At 35.8% G+C, this 23,723-nt stretch overlaps 1 protein-coding gene across 1 annotated transcript in view; it reads left to right on the top strand.

Moving 5' to 3' along the window:
- LOC116633726 overlaps positions 1 to 23,723 on the top strand; it is a 408,304-nt gene that overhangs the window by 58,186 nt on the left and 326,395 nt on the right. Inside the window, exon 2 of the mRNA XM_032406291.1 lies at positions 745 to 1,029. Coding sequence (XP_032262182.1) covers positions 745 to 1,029 — 285 coding nt within the window. The remainder of the gene's footprint in view (positions 1 to 744; positions 1,030 to 23,723) is intronic.

Here is a 23,723-nt window from a genome sequence, read left to right as displayed (position 1 = left end):
TAAAGACATATGTGCCTTCCAGTGTACAATAAATGAACCTGAACTGCTGTCAGGGGCTAGGAGGACAGTGTGGCCAATGCACCTATTGTGTCCCTGCTGCAGAAAGGAGCCTGCCGATTGGCCACTGTCTGCAGCACATAGCACTGGCTGGTTATAAAGGACTTGTCTAGGGGAGAGCCTGTAGGTACTCCATTGTCTGGTAAAGTTCATATGACTGCATTCTTTTTTGCAAGGGGGGTGGAGGGAGAGCGGGGAAGGAGGGGGTGTCAGCTCAACTGTAAAAGCTGCACAGATTTGTTCTTTCTCTCTCTCTCTCTGCCTCTCCATAGATCGTTTCTGTTTCATGCCCTGTCTCATTTTGCATAGCTAAAAAATAATGCTAATTAAGATCCCTTGTCTTAACTTGAAAATAATGACTCGGATATAATTAGAAATCTGGCGAGAGTTTAAAATTCTGGTAGGGGACCAAAACCATCAGTTATGGTGCTTAGGAGGGAAATGAAGAATTATTTTTCTGTAATCAAGGTAAACATGGGAGGGGGGGATCCCCCCTATCTTTTTTTTAACCAATGGTGTTCTACTGCAGATGAGAGGATACTGTATTTCAAAAACTATTTTAGCCATCAAATTGAAAGGACACAAATCAGTAGCAATAGAAGCCTTCTTAATCCTCCTTAGGATGCAATTCAGATGAAAGAACTGCTTTTTTTTTTTTTATTTTCTTTTTGTATGTGTGTGTTATAGATGGATCTGAGAACGCTGTCTGGGCTTGGTGCCAAGCGCTGGTATTTCATAGCAGCGGCCGCCTCACAGACGAGCCGTGGGAAGCAGGAGGGAGACTCTCTCTTAGGGTGCCACTACTATGGAGACACAGCTGGGCTGAACAAGATTTGCTTCAAACGACAACAAGAGAGACAGAAAGTATCTGGTTCAACCGCTGCCCAAGCAGGCAGGCACCAGAAGAGCTAGCAGCCAATCCGGCCATGCTCGAAGCCAGCTCTGCGGCTCAGCCAATCAGTGACATCACTGGTGAGAAACTCATTTACATCATGCAGTAATGAACTTTGTTTAACATAGCCTCCCCCCTTTTCTGTTACCCCCCCTCCCCATATTAGGTCCTTCCATTAATTATTCTGGTGGCATAATTTAAACCTCTATGCAAAAGTGTGGCTACATTCTCTCTGATAGCTTTTACCTTCTCCTCCCACCCCACCCATTGCTGTCTACTGTCACTGAAAGTGATTCTGGGTACAATTCTGTTCTGTTTTGACCTTGCAAAATGATCGTCTCTTTCTTGAAAAAAAAAAAGAAGTCTTAGAAAAAATTAAACCTTTGTTTATTTTATCTGACTGCACTTCCTCCCCTTATGAATAGCATGCTTTTTGCAAGTTAGGATTCAGAATTGTACAAGGTAATAGAGAATAAGGGAGTGCGTTGCCGTGGAACTTGCAATTTTTTCCAAGCAATCTGCATCTTAGGGCTTCCTTTCATGTTTTCAGATTTTATGCTGCAGTGGCCATTTTACATACAGTGTTTTATCCCAAAAGCACTTATGTGCTTCTGTCACATGGAGGAAAGTTCACTCTTGTTATATTTCATTCTTCACTGTGCTCAGCCAACATGTCATTTTATTAATGAATAGAACTGAGGTCATTTCTAGACAAATCTCTCTCTTCCCGTCCCAGCACAATGCACCTGATTTGCATCCATTTACTAGAAAAACTGAATACAAGAACCAGCTTGAAAAGAAGTTAAGGGACCAGCTTACGTATTATTTTAGAATATGTCGCAGCATTTGTGTTTTAGAATGCGTAATATTTAACATCTGCCTTAGTGTTTCTGTAAAAATGCCTGATCTCCGTTCCCAGTGTAATACCTTTAGCTAATTTATTGGTTTGTTATATAACTAAAATAGACCAAATGAGGTAATATTCACGAATGAGTTCATTTGTCAGCAGAAAACCTCTGGAAACATAATTTTTGTCTCGTATCGTACATTTGTATTTGGTTTGTCAGAGATAAACTTATTTGTCATATAGATAACTTAAAGAGGCTGGAAATGTGTGGCATGTGAAGATTTTCAGGTTGCTTTGGAGAATCCCAAAGAGCGGAAACTGGGTCACACTTAAATGCGATTTGTCTTAAGCCGTATCTTTATTGCATATTGGCATTAAAGGGATGTGGTTTTATGGCAGAGAAGGTAAAGTTTCATTGTCTTTTTAAAAAAGAGTATTTTGAATATGATTATTCAAAGACATGGAATTTTTAAAACATCGACAAGGGTTTCATAACAGTGCACGATTCGTTTAAGAAGCTTAAAGGGTACAATGATAGGCATAGACACTTTTTCAAGCATATGAAGGATTTAGGCGCTAAACCACAGCCCTTTTAATTCATGAGGCATTCCATCATCCCATCATCAGTATTCAGGGAGCGCCTGTCCTGAATCAGTCATGAGCTCCCCTGCTGCAGATCCTGTAATTTGAATCATGTGTAATAATATATTATCCTACTGGGGGCCTTCTTTCAGTAGGAGAATGGTTTATACATTCTGCTATAAGAGAACTTTTGGCTCCTAGCCGACTCACAGCCATTACTCACATAGGCAATCATGATCATCTTCCTTAAGGAATAACATCTGCACGACCTCCTGAGCCAAAAATCTGCAACCTCCCCCACGTTCTGAATTACGATTTCTTGGAACTGGGAACCCTTGACAAAACTGAAGTAGAAAAATGGAAGGTTTAGAGGAACGGACTGCAGTCTTCTTGAGCATGCCATGGGGAAAAGCGCAAGCTCCCTTTCCTTTGAAATGATGGAGAAGGGTGGGTAAAAGGGGCCCAAAATAGACCTCGATGTGTTTGTTTGAGTTTTAGACACAAAGCTGAAAGGTAACGTGTTCTAGGAAGACATGGCTGCCTCTGTGTGTTTCTCTGCACATCCTCCCAAGGTCCTGCAAAGGGTGTGGCAACACCGAGGGATAGATGGAGGGCGTCGATGGCTGTGAGAACAGAGAAACCTTGTTTCACCTTGGGAAGGAAGCGATGAGATCTAGCAGGAACCATTTGACTCGGGAGTTAAAGGCTCAGGGAATGGCTTTGATTCTCTCTTGTTCTGACTTGGATCAGATCACGTAATTTCTCCGCTTTTCCTTATCTGCAAAAATTAAATATACTGCCAGCACAGAAAGATTGTGGAATACTCCCCCTTTCTTTTTTAAACATCTGAAATCCTTCTTTGCTTCAAGGACCAGATTCAGTATTCCTGCTTTTGTGAAATCTTTTCAGATCATCATGGCCAGAATCTCCCACTTCTCCATCATTCTTTTTGTATCTCCATTATTGTCTGTGTGGCAGTCCGCACTCCTGTGGGGCCACACGTGAGCATATCTTTTCCACTAGACTGAAAGCCCCTTGGGGACAGAGACCATGTTGAATTCGCCCCCTACCCTCTGCTCTAAGAATAATGAATTATGCTCTTAAGTTTTAAATCAATGATCTAATTAATGACTTAAAGGTTCATTGTAAATTGTGACGGGAGTGTTTACAAATTCCAAGGGTTACTATTGCTGTTGTCAACTATTACGACCAGGTAATGGCTGATGTCAGTTTTGCCTTATCAGTGTTATGCCTTTCATTGCACGGGTCCTACATTATAAAGCTCAGAATAAATGGTTGCTGCATTATTTTTCTTAAATAACCAATGATAGGGAATTGTAAATTCCCAATTTATCAGATATAGGATTAAGCCAACTTGGTTTGGTGTTTTCAAACTAAAACGTAAGTGAAATGGATGTAAATAAATTGCCAAAGCAGCTGTGATAAGCAAATTATAGTATCAAGCTCTACTGTTAATGATATGGAAGAATTAATTACTTGGAGGAGGTAAGCAATTAATGTTGGGCGTTGAAATGCTCTATAAAGCATAATAAATCAGGGAATATGGAATCCTGAGTCTTATTCTTAGTGTTATAATTAAGATATGTATTTTTAATCCGTAAACTAGCACAACAGTCTTTTAAGAGTGTATTTCTAGATGCACCTAGTATAATCTGATAACGCCAAAATATGGTTTTGGTTTTATGCTACTCATTTTTGTTTATACTTTTGGCTACTGTACTACTGCTAAGTAGAGATTAATTTCTTTGCAAACAATGATATTCTCATTAAGATGTTTGCAAATTGTGCTTAGAATTTTAAGATCCTATTTCAAACTCTTTGCCCAATACATGTTATGAGATGGGAATGAAGTAACCAGAAAATATATACATCTTTACTTTTTATATATGGGAAAACAGAAATTTTAGCACTGGACATTGGCTAGTCTGAAGTCCATGTTTTATACAAGTCTTAGAGAGGAAAAGTATCTTGCCCAAGACTATGTTCTATCAAATTCCTCAGAACAGCTGAGATTGGTATCCAGAATTCAGAATGACTGGTTCAATATTCTTTCCACTCCACTAAATAATCAGTACTTTTAAAATCAGCTAGATAAGATTATACAATTTTATGGTGCTAACATAAATTACATTCACTGTAATTCACTGTGAGTGTGTAGTATTTTATGGTTGAAAACAAGGAGACTGAAACTTATTGAGGTGTATTTTTTCTACTACCCTACAAGAATGTAATCAACTACTAATAAATCACCATTTATGTTAGTATTCTTTAAAATAATTTTGGTTTTGATGGAGAAAAATGGAAACCTCATATCTGGGTTCACTTTGCTGTGGCTTTGAATTCAATTAACATGAATATTGTATCTTAAATTATAGGATTGATTAAATAAGATTTGGGAAGGACCAGTTTATACCTTGTTTTTTTTTTTTTTTTTTTTTTTTTAACCAATGAATTGAGCTATTATTACTGACCTTTTCTTTTTTTTTTTTTTTTTTCTCCTTTTGTCCTGCTAAAATCTTCAGGTATCTCAATGATGGTATTTCTTTTCATCCCGGTATTTAAAAATAGAATTCTGAATCTCATATGAGATGAATTGTGCCCTCTTAAGGAACAAATGTTTCTCAAAGACAGGAAAAATATTAGGAGTCTGTTCAGCTTCTTCTGTTCAGACAGAATATGCACAGACATATTTAAGAGCTCAGAGAGTGATTGAGTAAATATGGATCATCTTAGTTAAAGAAAACTGTTACTTTGCATCATGGTTTGAGACATGGTAACTGAAAGCCATTTGCATCTGAATATTGTGGTCTTTTCTAAACTTATTAAAGTAGTGATAAGTAAGAAAAAACTAATGGGACAATCCCCTTTATGTTGAGAGTTTTTATAGGATGATCATATGATTCTTATTCCAAAATGAACTCTTGAATTAGAAAAGCAGGAGTAAATATTGGGACCTATGCTTGTACAATAAAACTATGAGTTTTATTGTACAAGCTATGAGGTCTGTGATTGAGAATCACTTATTTGTAGGATGGCAAAGAAACAGATGAAACTGACCTACACAGTTTTCATATTCAAGCAATTCTTCCTACCTAAACCTTCAAACATGCTCAACGTCAAGAGCAATTATCAAGTATATTTAGGAGCTCAATGAGTATTTTCATGACATTGATGATCATGTGTCTTACTGTTACTGAACAGCGGCGCTGGTCTGGTTGCTGGCACAAGGAGGAACAACATGATATGGATTATGGGGATGAGTTACCCTCCGTATGCTACACTGTGGACTGTGCAGGCATTATCTCATTTAATTCTCAGATCAGTCTTTTGGTATTATCTTTATTTTACAGATGAGAAAACAGAGTTTCAGAAAAGTTAAGCAACTTGTCAAAGTCACATGACTAAAACGCAGCAAAACTGGAATTCAAAGCAAAGATTCTTACTTGAGAACCCATATTCTTAAGCATTGCACCCACGTTGAATAATCACTACATGTGATCTTGCTGTTTGGCTATCGGAACAGAACGTTTTTTTCTTATTCTACATCCATAAAGAGTTTCTCTGGTTCATTTTGTTAGATATGCACCTAGTATTTTATAAATTTGTTTCAAAGCTATTGACCTAGATTAATATTTTCCCTATGTTTTTGTATTTATGCAACAATCCAGATCACTTAAGGTAATGCATACAAAAGCAATTTCAGAATGGTTAAGTACCATATAAATGGAAGGTCATGGTTTTATTAAAATGGCCTCATAAGTCCGAATTACTAAAAATGATTATTAGGCTAAATGTTTCCATTTCCTCATTCCTCTAGATATATTTCTTATTAAATGTGTCACCTATTTTATGAGAAAATTAATACCTATTGATTTGGCAATTGCAGAATGTCACTTAGTGTCACTAGATCCTGACTATCCAGATATTTGAGGCATCTCTGCTTCCTCAGTCCTGGTTACACATTTTGTGTCCAACCCACTGCAACCCAGGGGATGCTAAAAGAGAAGAAACTTGCAGCCACTATTTACTAAAAATCCCATGCCTGATGTTAGATTTTCTAGTTTTTACCTAGTGGTCAGGCCTAAGGGATAGAGTCAACAAGTTGTGGAATTTAACAGAATTGGTTTAATTTAGTGAAGGCAAAGGAGAAAACAGAAAACAGAAGTGTGGTTAGTTTCGTCCCTTTCTGGATGAATCCTTGTCCAGTCTCTTCCTCAATTTTCTGACTATTTCTTTCTCAAACGTGTCATGTACTTACCACATGTTAGAAACTTCAGGCAATAGACCTAGCCTCTTGAACTTCAGTTCAGCATTATTTTTGATGTTTATTATGGAAATGCTACATACCAATATATATTAGTATATAATTAAAGTGTTTAGTCTTGTCACATAATTTATGGACTCGTCTCCTCAAAAATCCTAGAAAAGCAATAGGTTTGAACCCTGTGATTCTCGTTTGAGTTTACTTCACTTTATCTGTGGTTCTTCTATGATATTGACACGTAGAACTCAAGAGAATGCTCTCATTAGAAGGTCTAGCGAATGCAGGCTGAAGCAATGCCATCTCTGTGCTCTGAAGACACAAGGCCCATTGATATGGTCTCCAGCCTCATTAGCTGTTTTCAGGGTCACGCTGTGATTTCACCTGTGCCCTCCATTATCCTCTTCTGTGTTAAACAGTTGATAATTTTTTTTCCTCCTAGGATTCCTTTACTTCATGTTACTAACAATTTTTCTATTTGTGGGCAAGAATGAAGGTCAATGTAGTGGATTTTCTCATTGCTTTCTGAAACTACCAAGATAATGCCTCATTAGTAACATATTTAAGGTGTACTTATTTTCAGAATGTTTATTTTTACACAATGAGAACCAGAGCTAATAATAAAGGAAACTATGTCAGTTATTATTTAATGATCACTTAACTCTGTGGGGCCATACAGAAGTGGTTAGGAGCGCAGGAATCTCTGGCCATATGCCTGGTCCTGAAACTAGGCTCCATTACTTACTACATACATAACCCTTGGGCAAGTTCAGTAATTTCTCTGAGTCTCAATTTTATCATCTGTGTAATAGTACCTACCTTACAAGAGTTGACGATTCTGTGCACTTTTGCAAAGGATGATAGTTTAAGGATGGGCAAATTCATGGTCTCTCTTCTTCAGAGTGTAAAATGTAGTTGGGGAGTGTGAGTGAGTGTGTGTGTGTATGTTTAAATATTAAGATGGTATCATTCAGTGCTATACGGATATGTTCATGCTTATATAAATACTTTGTTTATTGACTCTACCTATTCTGTCAGTTTTTCTTTTATTTGACCAAGTTATCAAACTATGGTTTTAATATAATTATCAGATTTATCTCATCAAATATTGGTTTCATTTTAAAAGCTTTTAAAAAACTGTATCATCTTTTAATTATACTGGTATGATTTTATAATTACAGGCAATTAATAATATTTTGTTCCTTGATTCCACTTTTCCCTCCCTTACTAGTTGGATGTGTCAGGAAAAAAAGTCCTAAGACATGTAAATATGCATGAAACCACTTATTTTTATTTTTTTCAGAGCTCTGTGGTAGAGCTAATATTTAAGATCATGATACCGTAGAATGACCAATGGATAGCTTCCTAATCAGTGGCATTCTGTCCATAAGCTTAACTCACAGTCCAAATGTCTAATGCTCATCAATCAGATAATTGACACACATGGATTTTCCTATAGCAGTCCCTATTATGCTCAGGAAGAAAAAAATTGATTCTCATCTATTTAGAACTCTGTGTAAATTCTCTAAGCCTCACTTTTCTTATTATAAAATAGGGATAATTATAATGACTACCAAGAAGAGTAGGTTGTGCGGGTGAAGTAAGACCTGTGGAGTAGTGTTTTCTCTCTGTTCTGTAGACTCTGAAAAGCCCATTCAAGTGTGTGCTTAAATGTCAATGAGAGCAGTATGATTTCAATAAAATGCCAGCTCTGCGGAGACAACCTCTAGTATTATGTGTTCTAGATTAGAGAATAAGATTGCTTTTGTTTACATTTCAAATAAAAGCTCCCATTAATTTGACTGAATTGAGGGGATTGTTAATGCAACTTAATTAAATCAGATTGTTTTCTTATCTTAATCTGGGAATGATGACTGAGACTGAAGATTGGTGCATTTTAAAAAGAAGTACAAGAAACTCTCTCTCTCTTTCTCTGTGTGTGTGTGTGTGTGTGTGTGTCTGTCACTGTGTCTCTCTGTTTCTCTCTCTCTTAGGGGACATTAACATATTTGAATAGAGACGAGAATCAGAAAGGGTTTCCAATGATTGAGTTGGAGGGATGTTCAAAGGGATATAGATTTTTAGATGCGACAAACTGTCAGGAGTATCATTGAGGTGAAGAGATGGTAATCTATACGCAGTATCATATTTGAACTCCGGTGTGCCAATTTTGTGACGTTTTATAATTCCATCTTATCTATTAAGGTTTGTTACTACTTCCTTCAGGCTCTTTTTATGTTTTTTTTCGTGGTGTCAATAGTGGGTTTGGCAATTAGATGAACTTTGTCATGATACCTTGTAGGTGTAGTTATTGCTTAAACTGTGTGTATAAAAAAACAAAGAAATTACACATTCTGTTTTGGGTATCTTATAGCAATGCTGTCTTTTAATAACTCCTGGGCGCTCTTGTCCTTTTAAACAGCAATTAGCTAACATTCTATTAAACATCACCAAAAATAGTCTTGGAGGTCAGTGTCATTGTGTACTAGGATCTACTTAGTTTTTCAGTTCTTAAAAGTTCATTTTGCAATGGAGTTAAACTTTACCTTTACTGTCCTAGCCCTGATGATCTCAGATTCTTTCAAATTTCATTAAGTTTAATTTTTTACCTTTGTTATTTAATAATTGATTTTCTAGAACTGACTGACCGAGTTTTTAGCACTGTAGAAACATATGTTTTCACGAGGTACAGACTTTACTTGGAGTTTATTAAAGAAACCATACACACTGTTTCCCCAGGGACACTTCTAGTTAAGGCATGATAGCCCAGGGTAAATATTGAGGATGGCCCCTTTCATTTTCCATAGTGACCCATTTTAGGTTAGAAATTATGTGGCTACTCTATAATATAAAGTTAACTCCTGAATTTATTTTCAACAACAGATGTTCTAATTTGTTGTCTTCATAAGGTTATTTGTACTTGGCAGACCATGCAAATCGAGTTTTGGTTTTGAAAGTATGGTTGCAATAGTGATAGGTAATTTTGTTAACATGTGTTAGACACTCAATGAGTAATTGCTGAATTAAACTCTCTCGTTTAAACATCAGATTTCATTAGTATGCTGGTCTCTATTAAAATCAGGAAGGAGTCCAGAATGTTAATTCTTTTGACAAATATTGTTTAAGCACTATCTCTGTGCCAATCTGCTATAAGCAGCGAAGGACATAACAGTAAAGCAAATAGACAAAATCCTATGCTTTCATGAAGTTTTGTTCTAGTATTCCTTTATATGGTAATAATATTTATTTATTAAGTTACATTGATGAGGTTTTGCTCTCTTATACAAATTGCTTTGAGAAATGGAAAGCATTATTTAAAACCCGGCCCATTCTTAATAAGAGGGTTCCATGATGGAGGTAATTTCAGACCATAAATTTTCTTTCACTCAGTAGCTTACCTGACATCTTAGGCCCTCCTGGAGTTGATGGTGCCACTTGCCCATGACTTTTATGTGACAATTTAATAAAGAAGAAACACTGAAAATCAAATTCCTGCTAGTCTTGATATCTTCCGTGTTCTAGTCAATATGTAAGGGCATGTGGAAAACTTATTACTTCATTTGTCTTTGAAAACTTTTATTTTTCCTTACTGGGAGGGATGGGTTTTTGTCATTTTCTACCAACATATATAATTCATCTTTTAAAATGTACCCCGGAGCTTCTCAAATGATTTCTCTCTTTGGAAAAGCACCTTCTCTTGTTATTTAGTTCTTTATAAAGCCCATGAATATTTTAAAATTTTATTGACTTATGGGCATAAAAGAAATAATCAGCAATTTATATACCAAATAGACATCCTTATTCAAAATGAGAATAATCGTATCATAAAATAAGAACGATTTAACATTTGAAATAGAATAAAATGATCTAGTTTCATTCCGTTATTTTTCAAATGAGCACAGGAAGTATGGAAAAGAAATGGTATTTGACTTGCCTAAGTTCACAGAATATTTTGTAGCAGACTCAGAAAAAGAACCAAGATTTTTTTTAAATGTTGCTTTTTAGAAAGAATTCTGACTACACAAGTGATACTTTATCTATTATAAATTTGAAAAATTCAAGAAGGATATGGAAGAAAATTAAAATGTCTAACTTACTCTATATGTTACCATGGTTACATAAACTCTATTTAAAAATATACACATCTTTTGAATAATATTGAAGTTTCACCTTATTAGCAATTGTATATCTTACTTTTAAACACTAAAAGGCACATAATATTATGTGGTATCATATGAGGGATGTACATTTGTATTAAAGATGAAGGAGGGAGTAGCTTATAAGATAGATATAGGGAAAAAACCCTAGATTTTTGAATTACAAATTTACAAATTATAATGAGATGAAATAGGACACATGTATAATAGAAAACTTCAATGTCATTTGATAAAAACATTTGTTTGTGTCAAATTCAAGTGAGATATATCAAAGTGACAACGCTATTCTAGATTTGGATACCCCATCTCATTCCTGGAGAGTAGCATCTTTTCCACATGCATTTTGGATTATATTTTCTCTTAAATCCTCAAGGAACTTACTTCACTGATGATCCTTTTTTCTCCTGTATCATCTCCCTTCAACCAACTCTTTCCTCCCAGAACTCAAAAATCCCCAACGTTCCCCCATCACTAACAGACAAAACAACCACCACCACCTGCCATAAACCTGTTTGTTCTTTCTCTCTCACTCATCATCCTATTGCTGAATGAGAGGACAGGAAAGCTGGAGATACCCTCAAACTTACTTGGGACTAGTAGTGTGACTTCTCTGCAGGCCAGAGAGTTGATAGTTTTAGGCCTTTTTTTTTTTTTTTTTTTAAGAATTTATTTATTTATTTAGAGAGAAAGAGGGAGCATACGTGTGTGCAAGTGGGAGGAGGAGCAGAGGGAGAGGGAGAAAGAATCCCAAGCAGACTGTGCACTGAGTGTGGAGCCCATCGTGGGGCTTGATCTCACAACCCCGAGATCATGACCTGAACTGAAATTAGGAGTCAGCTGCTTGACCAATTGAGCCACCCAGGCACCCCAGTTTTATGCTTTATAAAACATAAAATAATTTAAAAAATGATACTTTTATTAAATGATTTGTGATGTCTCTTTCACCATTAAAATTAAGTGACTCTAAAGGAGAGGAGAGAAAATATCCCTCAGAAGTTACATTTTCATTATTATTTTGAGGGAGTTCAAGACTATTTCTAAATCTGTATTTGACATGATATAATTACAGGTTACAGCTATGATCTCATTTCCATTGATTTACTTTGGGATTCTATATCGATGCGTGCTTCTAATAATACAAGGAAGATAGTAAAGTCAAGGTATTTTAAATAAGGATCAAGGAAATAATCTCTTTTTAAATGAAATAAGCTCTTGGTGCTATTGAACAAGACCACTTGACTTGAAGTCTACTAGACTTGAAGTTATCCAAGATTATTTGAATGAGAACAGGAATCAAAAGATGCCACTAGCCATTTGTGTGACATTAGAAAACCAATGTTTGGGATGCCTGTGTGGCTCAGTCGCTTAAGCATCTGCCTTCGGCCCAGGTCATGATCCCAGGGTCCTGGGATCGAGCCCTGCATCGGGCTCCCTGCTCAGTGGGGAGCCTGTTTCTCCTTCTGCCTGCCACTCCCCCTGCTTGTTCTCTCTCTCTCTCTCTCTGACAAATAAATAAAATAAATTAAAAAAAAAAAGAAAACCAATGTTTATTGATATATTAGTTTATAGAATGATGGACATGGGGTCAGATAAGGTCTTATCTGACATTATTTTTTTCTTTTTCAAAGTGAAATCCTTTCTTCAAATGAAATTGAGGCAGTAGCTCAACATTTAGAATATGTAATACTGCAACTGCCCTGGTTGGATTAGGGGTGGGACCTCAGAGCCTTAGCTTTCTGCCCCCTCCTGCACTTCAGGGGGTGCCCTTGCCTTGATGACAGTCTCAGAGCTCCGTGACACTGAAGCCACGAGTAGATAATCACTTAGGTTCTGTAGGATTTGAAATTAGACTTATTTTTTGTTTTCGTTTTTGCTTTAGATTTTCTCAGCAGCTAATCAATAAATAGAAATTAAATCTCCACTAGATGGCAGTAGATCAAATCTTTGTTCTAAAAGTTTCAATAGACAATCTTGGGTTCAATATTTAAGCACATTTGGATTACTTACAAAACTTTCAGAAGAATTCTGTTTTCTCATATTCCACACTTTAAAATACTTTACCAGCCTCTTAATTTATTCTCACTTTCTATCCTGTTTTTAAGCCATTGTGGAATTACTGGTTAGTCCTAACAGTATGATGTCTGATTAAATATTACTTGCTCTGGTTGTGGGAATTGTTTAAGAATTGGATAATATTCAAATGAATACATTTATCTAAGCATCTAAATTTATTAGTAATACCCACTTGATTCTCTAGCTTTATTAGAAGCCTAATCTTTAACCCAAAGGTGATGGTGACCTGGTTCCTCATCTTTCTTACCCTATCACCTACCCATTTCCAGAGCACTGAAATTCCAATGATCATGGCAGTCTGCTTTGTGTTGCATATTAACGTTGCAAGGAAGAGATGCTTTCAGGTAATATTAGGTGATGGAAGTTCATGATAAGGATAACCAGGGAAGCGAGGTAAATCAGGAGACTGCTTCAGTACTTCCAAGTTTGCGTGTATAGCAGCCTCATGGAGGGACGAAACAGCTCCTTTCTTCAGGATTCAGCAGGTTTCCAGGGCCAACAGCTCTGGTAACTTCCTGGCAACACTGAGCCCTTGGAAGCTAGTCCCTGTTTGTCTTTTTTGGCATGACTTATTTATACTTTCAAGAGAGAAGAACTGGTTGAGTCGATTTGTTGTAATGTTACATAGATCATCCTTTATGGGCAGTCTCAGACTACATTTCCATAAAGCTGGTTGGATCCCTTTGGAGGCAGTTTATGCCTAAAAAGGTCAAGGGAAAAGATCAAAGTTTTTGCCTGTTTCCAGGTGAAATTAATAATAGGTCCCCATTTTACTCTAGAATTTTCCTAATTAGGATGATAAATTACATTATTACCTGAATACATAGTCATCTTTGCCTTGAGCACTAATTTCTGTTCTTCAGGCCAAGGTCATGTGGCACAAGATTAGCTAATTGGAAAAGTATTGCCTGAAGTCACTTTCTCAGGAAAAAGTTGTGGGGCACAGGCATTTAGAGTTGTATGGACTGCCAATTATGTAGTCCTTAGAATAAAGAAAAAAGAATTTAAAGAAAAAAGCTAACTTTAAATTCAAGTTCCTACCTTATTAGTTCAATTTTATCCACTAGATATAGTCTTTCTTTAATGCATTGTGGAAAAGAGAATATGATTTTCATTAATAAGGATATTGTAAAGCTAGAAAAGAATTTAAATGGCTTTCCTGTATTACATTATAAATATTAGAGAAAATTCCAAAATTAGAGCTCCAAAGATGGTTCACTCACAATTTCTTATGCATAAATGGTAGATTGAGTCTTTTAATTATCATTCAATAATGATTCACATCACTACTTAAATGTATGGGAAGTAGTTATCTTTCCATCCAAGTCATTACCCAAAATTCTCTCAAATAATCATATCTTTAGATCTTTAAATACTCTTTTCTCCACATTAGTCCTCTATTATTTTAATTGAATACAGTTAATATAGCAAATCATAGATTGTAAAACTTTTTTTCTTTTACCCTCAGAACAGGTTGATAATGACCAAATATTAAGTGACTGTTTGAAATGTTTCCCCCAAAGAGGTTGAGTAGTACTGTTTTTCAAAATGTAAAGGTTTTTGTTTTGTTTTGTTTTGTTTTGTTTTGTTTTGTTTTAGAGTGAATGGTGATGAGCTTTTTGCCCACCTCTAAGTAGAATACTCGAAAGAAAGATTTAATTATAATTTGAAGCATTTTGTTTAGAATAATTTCATGAATCCTGCTATTAGGGTGTGCTCTTAAAGACATTTGTGCAAAGCCTTTCCTCTGCAAATCATTTATTTCACTTACAGTATTTTGGACATCATCCTGCTGAGTTGGGGGGCAGTGAACATAACGGCCGCACTACTTTGAATAGAGAAAGCATAGGAAGAGCCCCTCATTTGGTTGAAAATCTCCTATGGCTCTGTGAAGGTCACACTTCTGTTTACCAAATCCCATTTCATTTTTCTCCTCTAGAGTACAAAGAAAGTGGGGATTTCTTAGCTCTAGAAATTAGGTGGCATCCTATAATAGTTCTGGCTAATGAATGTGATCAGAAGTCATCGAGTCTTATACGCAAACTGAATCATGAAACACCACATCAAAAAAATATTTTATACTAAAAAAATAATAATCATGAAGATCAATATTCATTATAAAGAAAAATGCCCACGAGTTGTATTGAGGTGGCAGAGCCCCAAGGCAGAAATAACCAGGATTCCCAAGACTGCTTATAAAGGAGCTATACTGAAGTGAAATAGAAAGAAAATATTCTGAGTACTAAGTGAAGAGGAAATATTTTCTGCCATAAGTCACTGATATTTCAGGGCTCATTTGCTCCCATAGTGTAATCTGGCCCTTCTTGACTAATATAGAGGAAATATGACATTGAGTTTTATAATTTAATTTAACTTTCTGACTTAGTTTAGTCCTTGCCATATGTCAGATGCTCTCCAGCAAGTCCTGAGTGAGACAGGTTATTGTTTAAAAGTAGAAAAGACTTGAAATTAGTCTATTATACAAATAATTTTTAATTTGACTAAAATTTGGAAAATTTCCAGAACCTATAGAATTATTTTAGCCACCAAATATAATCTGTAGGAATTTTTATAAGAAGAGAAGGAAAAATCTGTAATATTTTACAGTTTGTGGTTTAAAAGATCAATATAGAATTTTATAGTTCTCAGTTTTTATTTTTAAAGTAACAGTGTTGTGTAACTAGAAAACCAATTAAGTTTCTATGACACATGAGCTCTTTCAGCCTAAGAACATAAAAGTGTTCACCTTATAGAAATGGCTGTTATATCCTGGTTTGCTTCGGGCAGTCTCCGTTTTTGCACATTGTCTGGTCATTTATAATAGCATTCCCTTTCATTCAAAGATTGGGTGGAATTGGACAATACATTGTATCATATGACCATGGGGCCAGACTGATCGGTGAGAGTTTGGAAGACATGTATTGTATATAGCTAGATTTCCTGTCTCAGTTCTGGGGAATATATCACCGCATGAAAATAACATTATATGGAGATGTTAGATGCCCAGGCCAGCCCACAAAAGATTTTAAAATCCAAAACTGAGCTACATGATAGTGATTAGTAGATGTAAAATTAAAATTTATAGGTTTTTGTGGATTGGCGCAGGTTCCTAATCATCATGTATATAAAATATTACATCAAATGGAAAATGTGGTCTAGTTTCCAGTTACCAAGGAATTTTAGAAATAGTTCCTTTTTCATTTGGTCATAAACAGTGGTTTTTAAATGTAGCTTTTGTTATTAGTAATATTTATTTTTTATTTTTTATTTGGAAATTTGAAGATACCAAAAGTAGGTAATAGCATATTAAACCACCATGTAGCTATTACCTTAATCCAAGCAACTATCTGCCAATGGTCAGTTCCATCCTATCCATACTCCCATCTAATTTTTTCCTCCCATATTATTTTGATGTAAATCCAGACATCCTATTAGTTCATCCTTACACATTTTAGCATTAATCTCCAAATGAAAAGTACGCTTTGATAAATGTACTATTATGTGCTTTCCATATAATAATATATGTTTAACAAAAACTTGTCAAAATAAGTTTGGGTGGAAGTTTAACATGCTGGCATTTAGCCACATTAAATGGATACTATCTCTTGGAATAACAGTCTCCCCATTTCACCTTTATCAGAACAAATTACCTTTAAACATTCCAAAAGTAAACTCTAAATTTCCCTTTAGACAATTTAGAAGTATATGTACACACTCCAATCCAGAGATCAAGGAGCCGTGAAGATATGTTCTGCAGCTGTCTCCCTTTGAAGTTCTTTGCTCTGACACTTCAGATAACAATATAACTCCGGTTTCCAGAGAACGAACAGCCTGCTCTTCAAAGAAGAGGTGAATATCTTACGTTGACAGGTTAACTTCAAGAAAGGTAATCCTAATAAATAGAACTTGTAGAGCCAGTGTTAGAACTAAAAAAATGCTTTTTATTGGCTTGTTTGTTGAGACTAGGGAGAAGCAAGCATGTTAAACGAACCTTATTTTCTTTGTGCAGAAGTCATTCCTGTATGATCTTTTAATATACTTTGCAGGATTTGTAGGAAAGGAGAAGGATTCCCTTTCTGTTTCATACTTCAGAAGGTAATTAAATCACATCTCTGATTTGATTAGGAAGAGAAAGCCAAATGAAGTTTTTTTTTTTTTAAATCATCGAATATGTAATTAAAAGAAAAAAGGGAGAGAATTGATTTATTTGGTACAGATTGTATTTTTAGTAAAATTGGAAAAATTAGGCAGGTTGCAACAGATTGTTTATATATTGTACCAATTTCCTTGAATTCATATATATGTTTTGTTCATATTAAATGATATAAAATAATTAAGAAGATAGATCTAGTGCTGCTTATTTGTGGGGGCCATCAGAAATAGGGTTTCTCTTAATGGGATTGTTGGTTGTTGGTTTTTTTTTTTCTTGTATCAGTGATATGTAGTTGTCATTTAATTTAATTTAAGCATTTGATTTAGATTCCAATGTAGATATAAACAGCATATTAAAAGGAATAGTCATGTTTCTGCCATTTAATAGAGTGGTATATATATAGATACATATCTACCATATAACCTTAATTTCCTAGTTATGTAATGATATTTATAACATTTAACCTGTAAAGATACTATAAGGGTTAAATGGGATCATTTACGTATAAACATTATTTATGATTTTTTTTTTAAAAATCAGCTTTATTTTTGTGTGTGTATAATAAAATACTAAAATTTTATGTGTACAGGTTGCTGTTCTGAAAAATCCATACAGTCATAAAACCATCACCATAGTCATGATAGAGAACATTTCCTTCACCTCCAAAAGTTCCCTTGTGTTCCTTTGTAGCCAGCAGCCTCCACTCATCTTCACTTCTTTCAACCATTGATTTACATTCTGTATTACAGTTTTGCATTTTCTGGAATTTCATATAAATGGAATCATACAGTATATAGTAATTTATATCTGGCTTTTAAAACTCAACATAGTGCTTTTGAGACCATCCACATCATTGAGGGTACCAATAGTTCATTCCTAATTATTGTCAAGCTGTATTCTATATTAAATGAATATACCATCATTTGATTGACATTTGGATTATTTCCAGTTTGGGGCAATTAAAAATAAAGCTTCTGTGAATATTCAAGTACAAGTCTTTGTGTGGATATAGTTTTTATTTGTCATAGGTAAATGTAAATGTATAGAAATAGCGTTGCTGGGTTGTATGGTAAATACATCATTAACTTTTTAAGTAACCCATTTCCCTTCATGTGTTTTAGAGTTCTGTTGTCAGGCTATTCATATTTAGGCTTTTTTATATGTGCTGATGAATTGATCCCTTTATCATTATGAATGCCATTCTTTAAATAACATTCCTTATCATAAACTCTATTCTGTCTGATATAAATACAGACACCCTAGCTTTAAAAATTTTGTTTGGTTGGCATGTTTATTTTAATCATTTTACTTTTAAACTATGTGTGTCTTATATTTAAAGTAAGTTTCTTCTAGACAATATCATAGTTGGGTCTTGCTTTTTGATTCTATCTCACAATCCCTGTTTTTGCCTTACTTTTTTTTAAAGATTTACTTATTATTTTAGAGAGAGAAAGAGAGAGAGAGAGAGCACCACCCAGGTGCCCCTGTTTTTTCATTACTTTTAATTAAAGTGTTCAGAAAATTTACAATTAATATAATTTTGGTATAGTTGGATTTACATCTATAATGTTGCTATTTTTTCTACTTGTCCCATCTGTTTTTTTGTTCCTTTATTTCCTTTCGCTCTCCTTCTTTTAGGTTGAGTAATTTTTAAAAATTATTTTTATTTTCACTATTGGCTTTATTTCTGTTTTAATTGTTATTGGTTGCCCTAGAGTTTATAATATACATCTTTACCTTACAACAATACATTTTCAATTAATATTATATCAGTTCATGCGCATAGGAAGAACCTTGTAATAATACACTTCTATTCTCTAACAGTGTACTTCTGTTCCCCAGTATTCTCTTCCTTTGTACTATTTGTGTGGAACATTTTATTTCTCTGTATGCTATAAACAACACAATATATTTTTAAAGCATTAAATTACTTTTTATGATAAAAATGTTTATATTTACCCACTTCATTGCCATTTCCATTGATTTTCATTCTTTTGTGCAGACACAGATTTTTTTTTTTTTTCTGGTATGATTGTCTTTCTGCCTAGAGGACATCCTTTGACATTTCTTGTAGTGCAGTTCTGTTAGTGATTAATTCCCTCTGGGGTTGTTTCTCTAAAAGAATCTTAAGTTTACCTCCATTTTGAACACACTTCCTCTGGGTAAAAAATTATAGGTAGAAATTCTTTTTCCCATTCAGAACTTTAAATATTTCTCTCTATTGTGTTTGGTTGAAATAATTTTTTAGCAGAAGTCTGCCGTAATTCTTATCTTTATTCCTCTGTATGTTATGTGTATTTATTCTATGGCTGCTTTTAAGATTTTCACTTTATTGGTGATTTTCAGTGATGTGATTTTGTTATACTAATTGTGTTTTTCTTTACTTTTATTCCACTTGAGATTTGTTGAGGTTTCAGAATCTATGATTTGATGAATTTTATCAAATTCAGAAAAATTTGGCCTTTATTTCTTCAAACGGTATTTTCTGTTCCCTCTGTCTCTTCTCCTTCTGGGACTACAGTTACATATAAGGTAGACTACATGGGGCGCCTGGGTGGCTCAGTAGTTAGGTGCCTGCCTTCAGCTCAGGTCATGATTCCAGGGTCCTCGGATTGAGTCCCGCATTGGGCTCCCTGCTCAGCGGGAAGCTTGCTTCTCCCACTCCCACTCCTCAGCTTGTGTTCCCTCTCTTGCTGTGTCTCTCTGTCAAATAAATAAATAAAATCTTAAAAAAAATAAGGTAGACTACATCACATTTTCTCACAGGTCACTTCTCTGTTCATTGACTTTTAAAAAAAATATTTATTTATTTTGAGAGAGAATTCATTATATGGAGAGAGAGAACGTGCACACATGTGTACATGTGCAAGTAAGCGGAGGGGCAGGGGCACTGGGAGAGGGAGAGAGAGAATCCCTAGCTGACTCCCCACTGAACTTGGAGCTTGACATAGGGCTTGACACAAGGCTTGATCTCAGGACCTTGAGATCATGACCCTGAGATCATGACCTGAGCCAAAATCAGGAATCCCATGCTCAACCAACTGAGTCACTCAGGTGTCCCTTCAATGACTTTTTAAAAAGTCTTTTTCCTCTCTGTGCTTCACTTTGTATAGTCCCCATTGCTATGTCTTCAAATTCACTGACTTTTTTCTTCTGCGGCGTATAATATGCTGTTAATTATACCCAGTGAGTTTTCATTTCAGATATAGTATTTTCCATCTCTGGAAGTCTCATTCATGTCTTTTAAAAATCTTTTCCATTTCTCTTGTTATAAGGCTTCTATTTTCCTTTCCTTTCCTTTCCTTTCTTTCCTTTCCTTTCCTTTCCTTTCCTTTCCTTTCCTTTCCTTTCCTTTCCTTTCCTTTCCTTTCCTTTTCTTTTCTTTTCTTTTCTTTCTTTCTTTCTTTCTTTCTTTCTTTCTTTCTTTCTTTCTTTCTTTCTTTCTTTCTTTCCTTTCCTTCTCTCTCTTTCTTTCTCTTTTTTTAAAAATTTTTATTAACATATAATGTATTATTTGTTTCAGGGGTACAGGTCTGTAATTAAATCAGTCTTACACAATTCACAGCACATATCCTCCCCAATGTCCATCAACCAGCCACCCCATCCCTCCCACCCCCCTCCACTCCAGCAACCCTCAGTTTGTTTCCTGAGATTAAGAGTCTCTTATGGTTTGTCTCCCTCTCTGGTTTCATCTTGTTTCATTTTTCCCTCCCTTCCCCTATGATCCTCTGTCTTGTTTCTCAAAATCCTCATATCAGTGAGATCATATGATATCTTTCTCTGATTGACTTATTTTGCTTAGCATAATACCCTCTAGTTCCATCCACGTTGTTGCAAATGGCAAGATTTCATTTTTTGATGGCTGTATAATATTCCATTGTATATATATATACCACATCTTTATCCATTCATCTGTTGATGGACATCTAGGCTCTTTCCATAGTTAAGCTATTGTGGACATTGCTGCTATAAACATTGGGGTGCAAGTGCCCCTTCGGATCACTACATTTGTATCTTTGGGGTAAATACCCAGTAGTGCAATTGCTGGGTCATAGGGTAGCTCTATTTTCAACTTTTTGAGGAACCTCCATACTGTTTTCCAGAGTGGCTGCACCAGCTTGCATTCCCACCAACAGTGTAGGGGGGAAGACGTGAACAGACATTTCTGCAAAGAAGACATCCAAATGGCCAACAGACACATGAAAAAGTACTCAACATCGCTCGGCATCAGGGAAATCCAAATCAAAACCTCAATGAGATACCACCTCACACCAGTCAGAATGGCTAAAATTAACAAGTCATGAAACGACAGATGTTGGTGAGGATGAAGAGAAAAGGGATCTTTCTTTTTTTCTTTCTTTCTTTCTTTCTTTCTTTCTTTTTCTTTCTTTCTTTCTTTCTTTCTTTCTTTCTTTCTTTCTTTCTTCTTTCTTTCTTCTTTCCTTCTTCTTCCTTCCTTCCTTCCTTCCTTCCTTCCTTCCTTCCTTCCTTCCTTCCTTCCTTCCTTCCAAGTTTAGCACCTTTAGACTCAAGGAATTAACAGGGATGGGTGCCGACTACACCAGACCCAGGGTTTTGTGGCTTCCAGGGGCAGATTCAGCTACAGCAAACACGTAGGGAAATGGTGGGAGGGAAGGGGGCAGTTAGCAGATTTGGTCTTGAACTTGGAAGGTGAGGGGTGGAAAAGTGATTATCCTTGGGGCTTGGGAATGAGGAATAGCAGGAGCAAGCTGTTTTAGAGGGGCCTGGGCAGGCCTAGAGAGGCAGCCTCCTACCCCTGGGGCTCATAGTTGAGAGGGAAGAGAAATGAGTCCCCCCTGCTCAGTGCTGAGGACAAGGCACTTTGCTCAGCCTCCTTCTGCCGCCCCCCCTCTTCTTTATCTTCTTGAGTGTACAGGATAAACTTATGGAGCTGTTATAAAATACTTTTTAATGGTTCCAAAATTTCTGTCACTAATGAATCTATTTCTATTCTTTTTAGAGTCATATTTTTCTGCTTTTTAGATGCTTTGTAATTTTTTTTTTAATTCGATGTTGTATTAGTCTTCTCAGGCTGCCACAACAAAATACCAGACACTGGATGGCTTAAACATTAGAACTTATTTTCTTAACAGTTCTGGAAGCTGGAAGCCCCCGTTCAAGGTCCAGCAGGATCTGTTTCTGAGAGTTCTCTTCTTGGGTTGAAGACAGCCACCTTCTTGCTGTGCAGTCAGTTCACAGTAGATGTTAAATATTGTTCTTTTTATGTTGTCTATGGCTTGATTTTGTTGCAGTCCTTTAAATAGTGTAAATTTTTATTTTTGCCTAGTATTAGGTTACTTAGAATCAGTTGGACCCTATCTAGTTTTTAGCTGTGTTAGATACTTTATTCTTGAACCAATATGTATCACCACCAAGATGATATTCTTCTGAGGATTCTACCCAGTTCAGGTGTATTATGAAGAATTTTCATTCTGGCTGGGGGGAACATAATTTATTTTCAGCCCCCTGTGAGTTTTAGGAATTGTTCTGTCCAGTCCTTTTGGGTGTTTTTTTTTTTTCCCCAAGTCTCTGGTAGTTTCCTCTCATGCATGCATGGATTAGGACTTAGCCAAAGACTCAAGGGCATCCACTCTGTACATCTCTATGTCTCTCTCTGTATGTAACTCCTTGCTCAAATTCTACCCTCTGTGACATCTCCAAGTTTCAACTCCTCATTCCTTAACTCAGAGAGACTTTCAGGCTCTATTTGGGTTTACCCTATTTGCTCTGTGACCTGGAAACCACCTCCAGGCGGTAAGCTGCCACAGTCTTAGGTCTCACCTCCAGTGTTTCCTTTCTTGCATGTATCATGCTCCTGCATTAGCTGTTGTCCAACATATGAAAACTCTTGTCTTGTATCTATTGTGTCTGGTTTTCTAGCTGATGAATTTGGGAAGGCAAATTCAGTTCTCATTATCTTGGTCAGAAATAAAAGTCCTGTAAAAGAGTTTTATAAACTGTAGACTCCTGTAGATTCTGGGTTATACTTTGTGAATAATGCCTTGCATTGGTACATCTTCATAACCAGGGTCTCTGCTTCCATGGTTCTCCCCTCCAAACTGTATCCATATAGCCAAAAAAAAGGTCTCTTAAAGTGCAAATATGGTCATGCTTCACTCCTGCTTAAAACCTTTCAATGGCTCCCTCCAGGTGAAGTCCAAAGTCATTATAAATGTCTGTATATTTTTATGACTTGGCCCTTCATCATTTGCTGACCTCATCTCATGCCCCACTCCCATTGCACTTGATTCTCCAGCCATAACAAGGTACCTCATGCTTATTATCTCATTCCTGACTTTGCACATGTTCATTTCTGTCTATAAAAAGGAGAAATAAAAGGCCTTCGTAGGTTTTCTTGTGAGAATCAATTGACTTAGTACATGTAAATTACTTATAACAGTGCCTGACACATAGTATTCTATAAATGTTAGCTATCATGATTGTTATTTTTAATCAAAGAGTACAAACTATGTACACTGGAAGCACTGGCTCATAAGACATAATATTTATAATTTATAATATACTTTGAAGTAAATTACCTTTAGGTTGCCTTGGACCATCCATAGAGAGTTTTTTTAAAAACTATGAACTAAGAAAGATGGGAACAATTACCTGTGAAAGATGGCTGTACTTTTCCATATTCAAAATATATTTAGCAT

Source organism: Phoca vitulina, unplaced genomic scaffold (assembly GCF_004348235.1).
Source record: "Phoca vitulina isolate PV1807 unplaced genomic scaffold, GSC_HSeal_1.0 scaffold8, whole genome shotgun sequence".
Taxonomy (NCBI): Eukaryota; Metazoa; Chordata; class Mammalia; order Carnivora; family Phocidae; genus Phoca; species Phoca vitulina.
The sequence above is the reverse complement of the archived record's forward strand: the minus strand, read 5'-3'. Positions and strand labels throughout refer to the sequence as shown.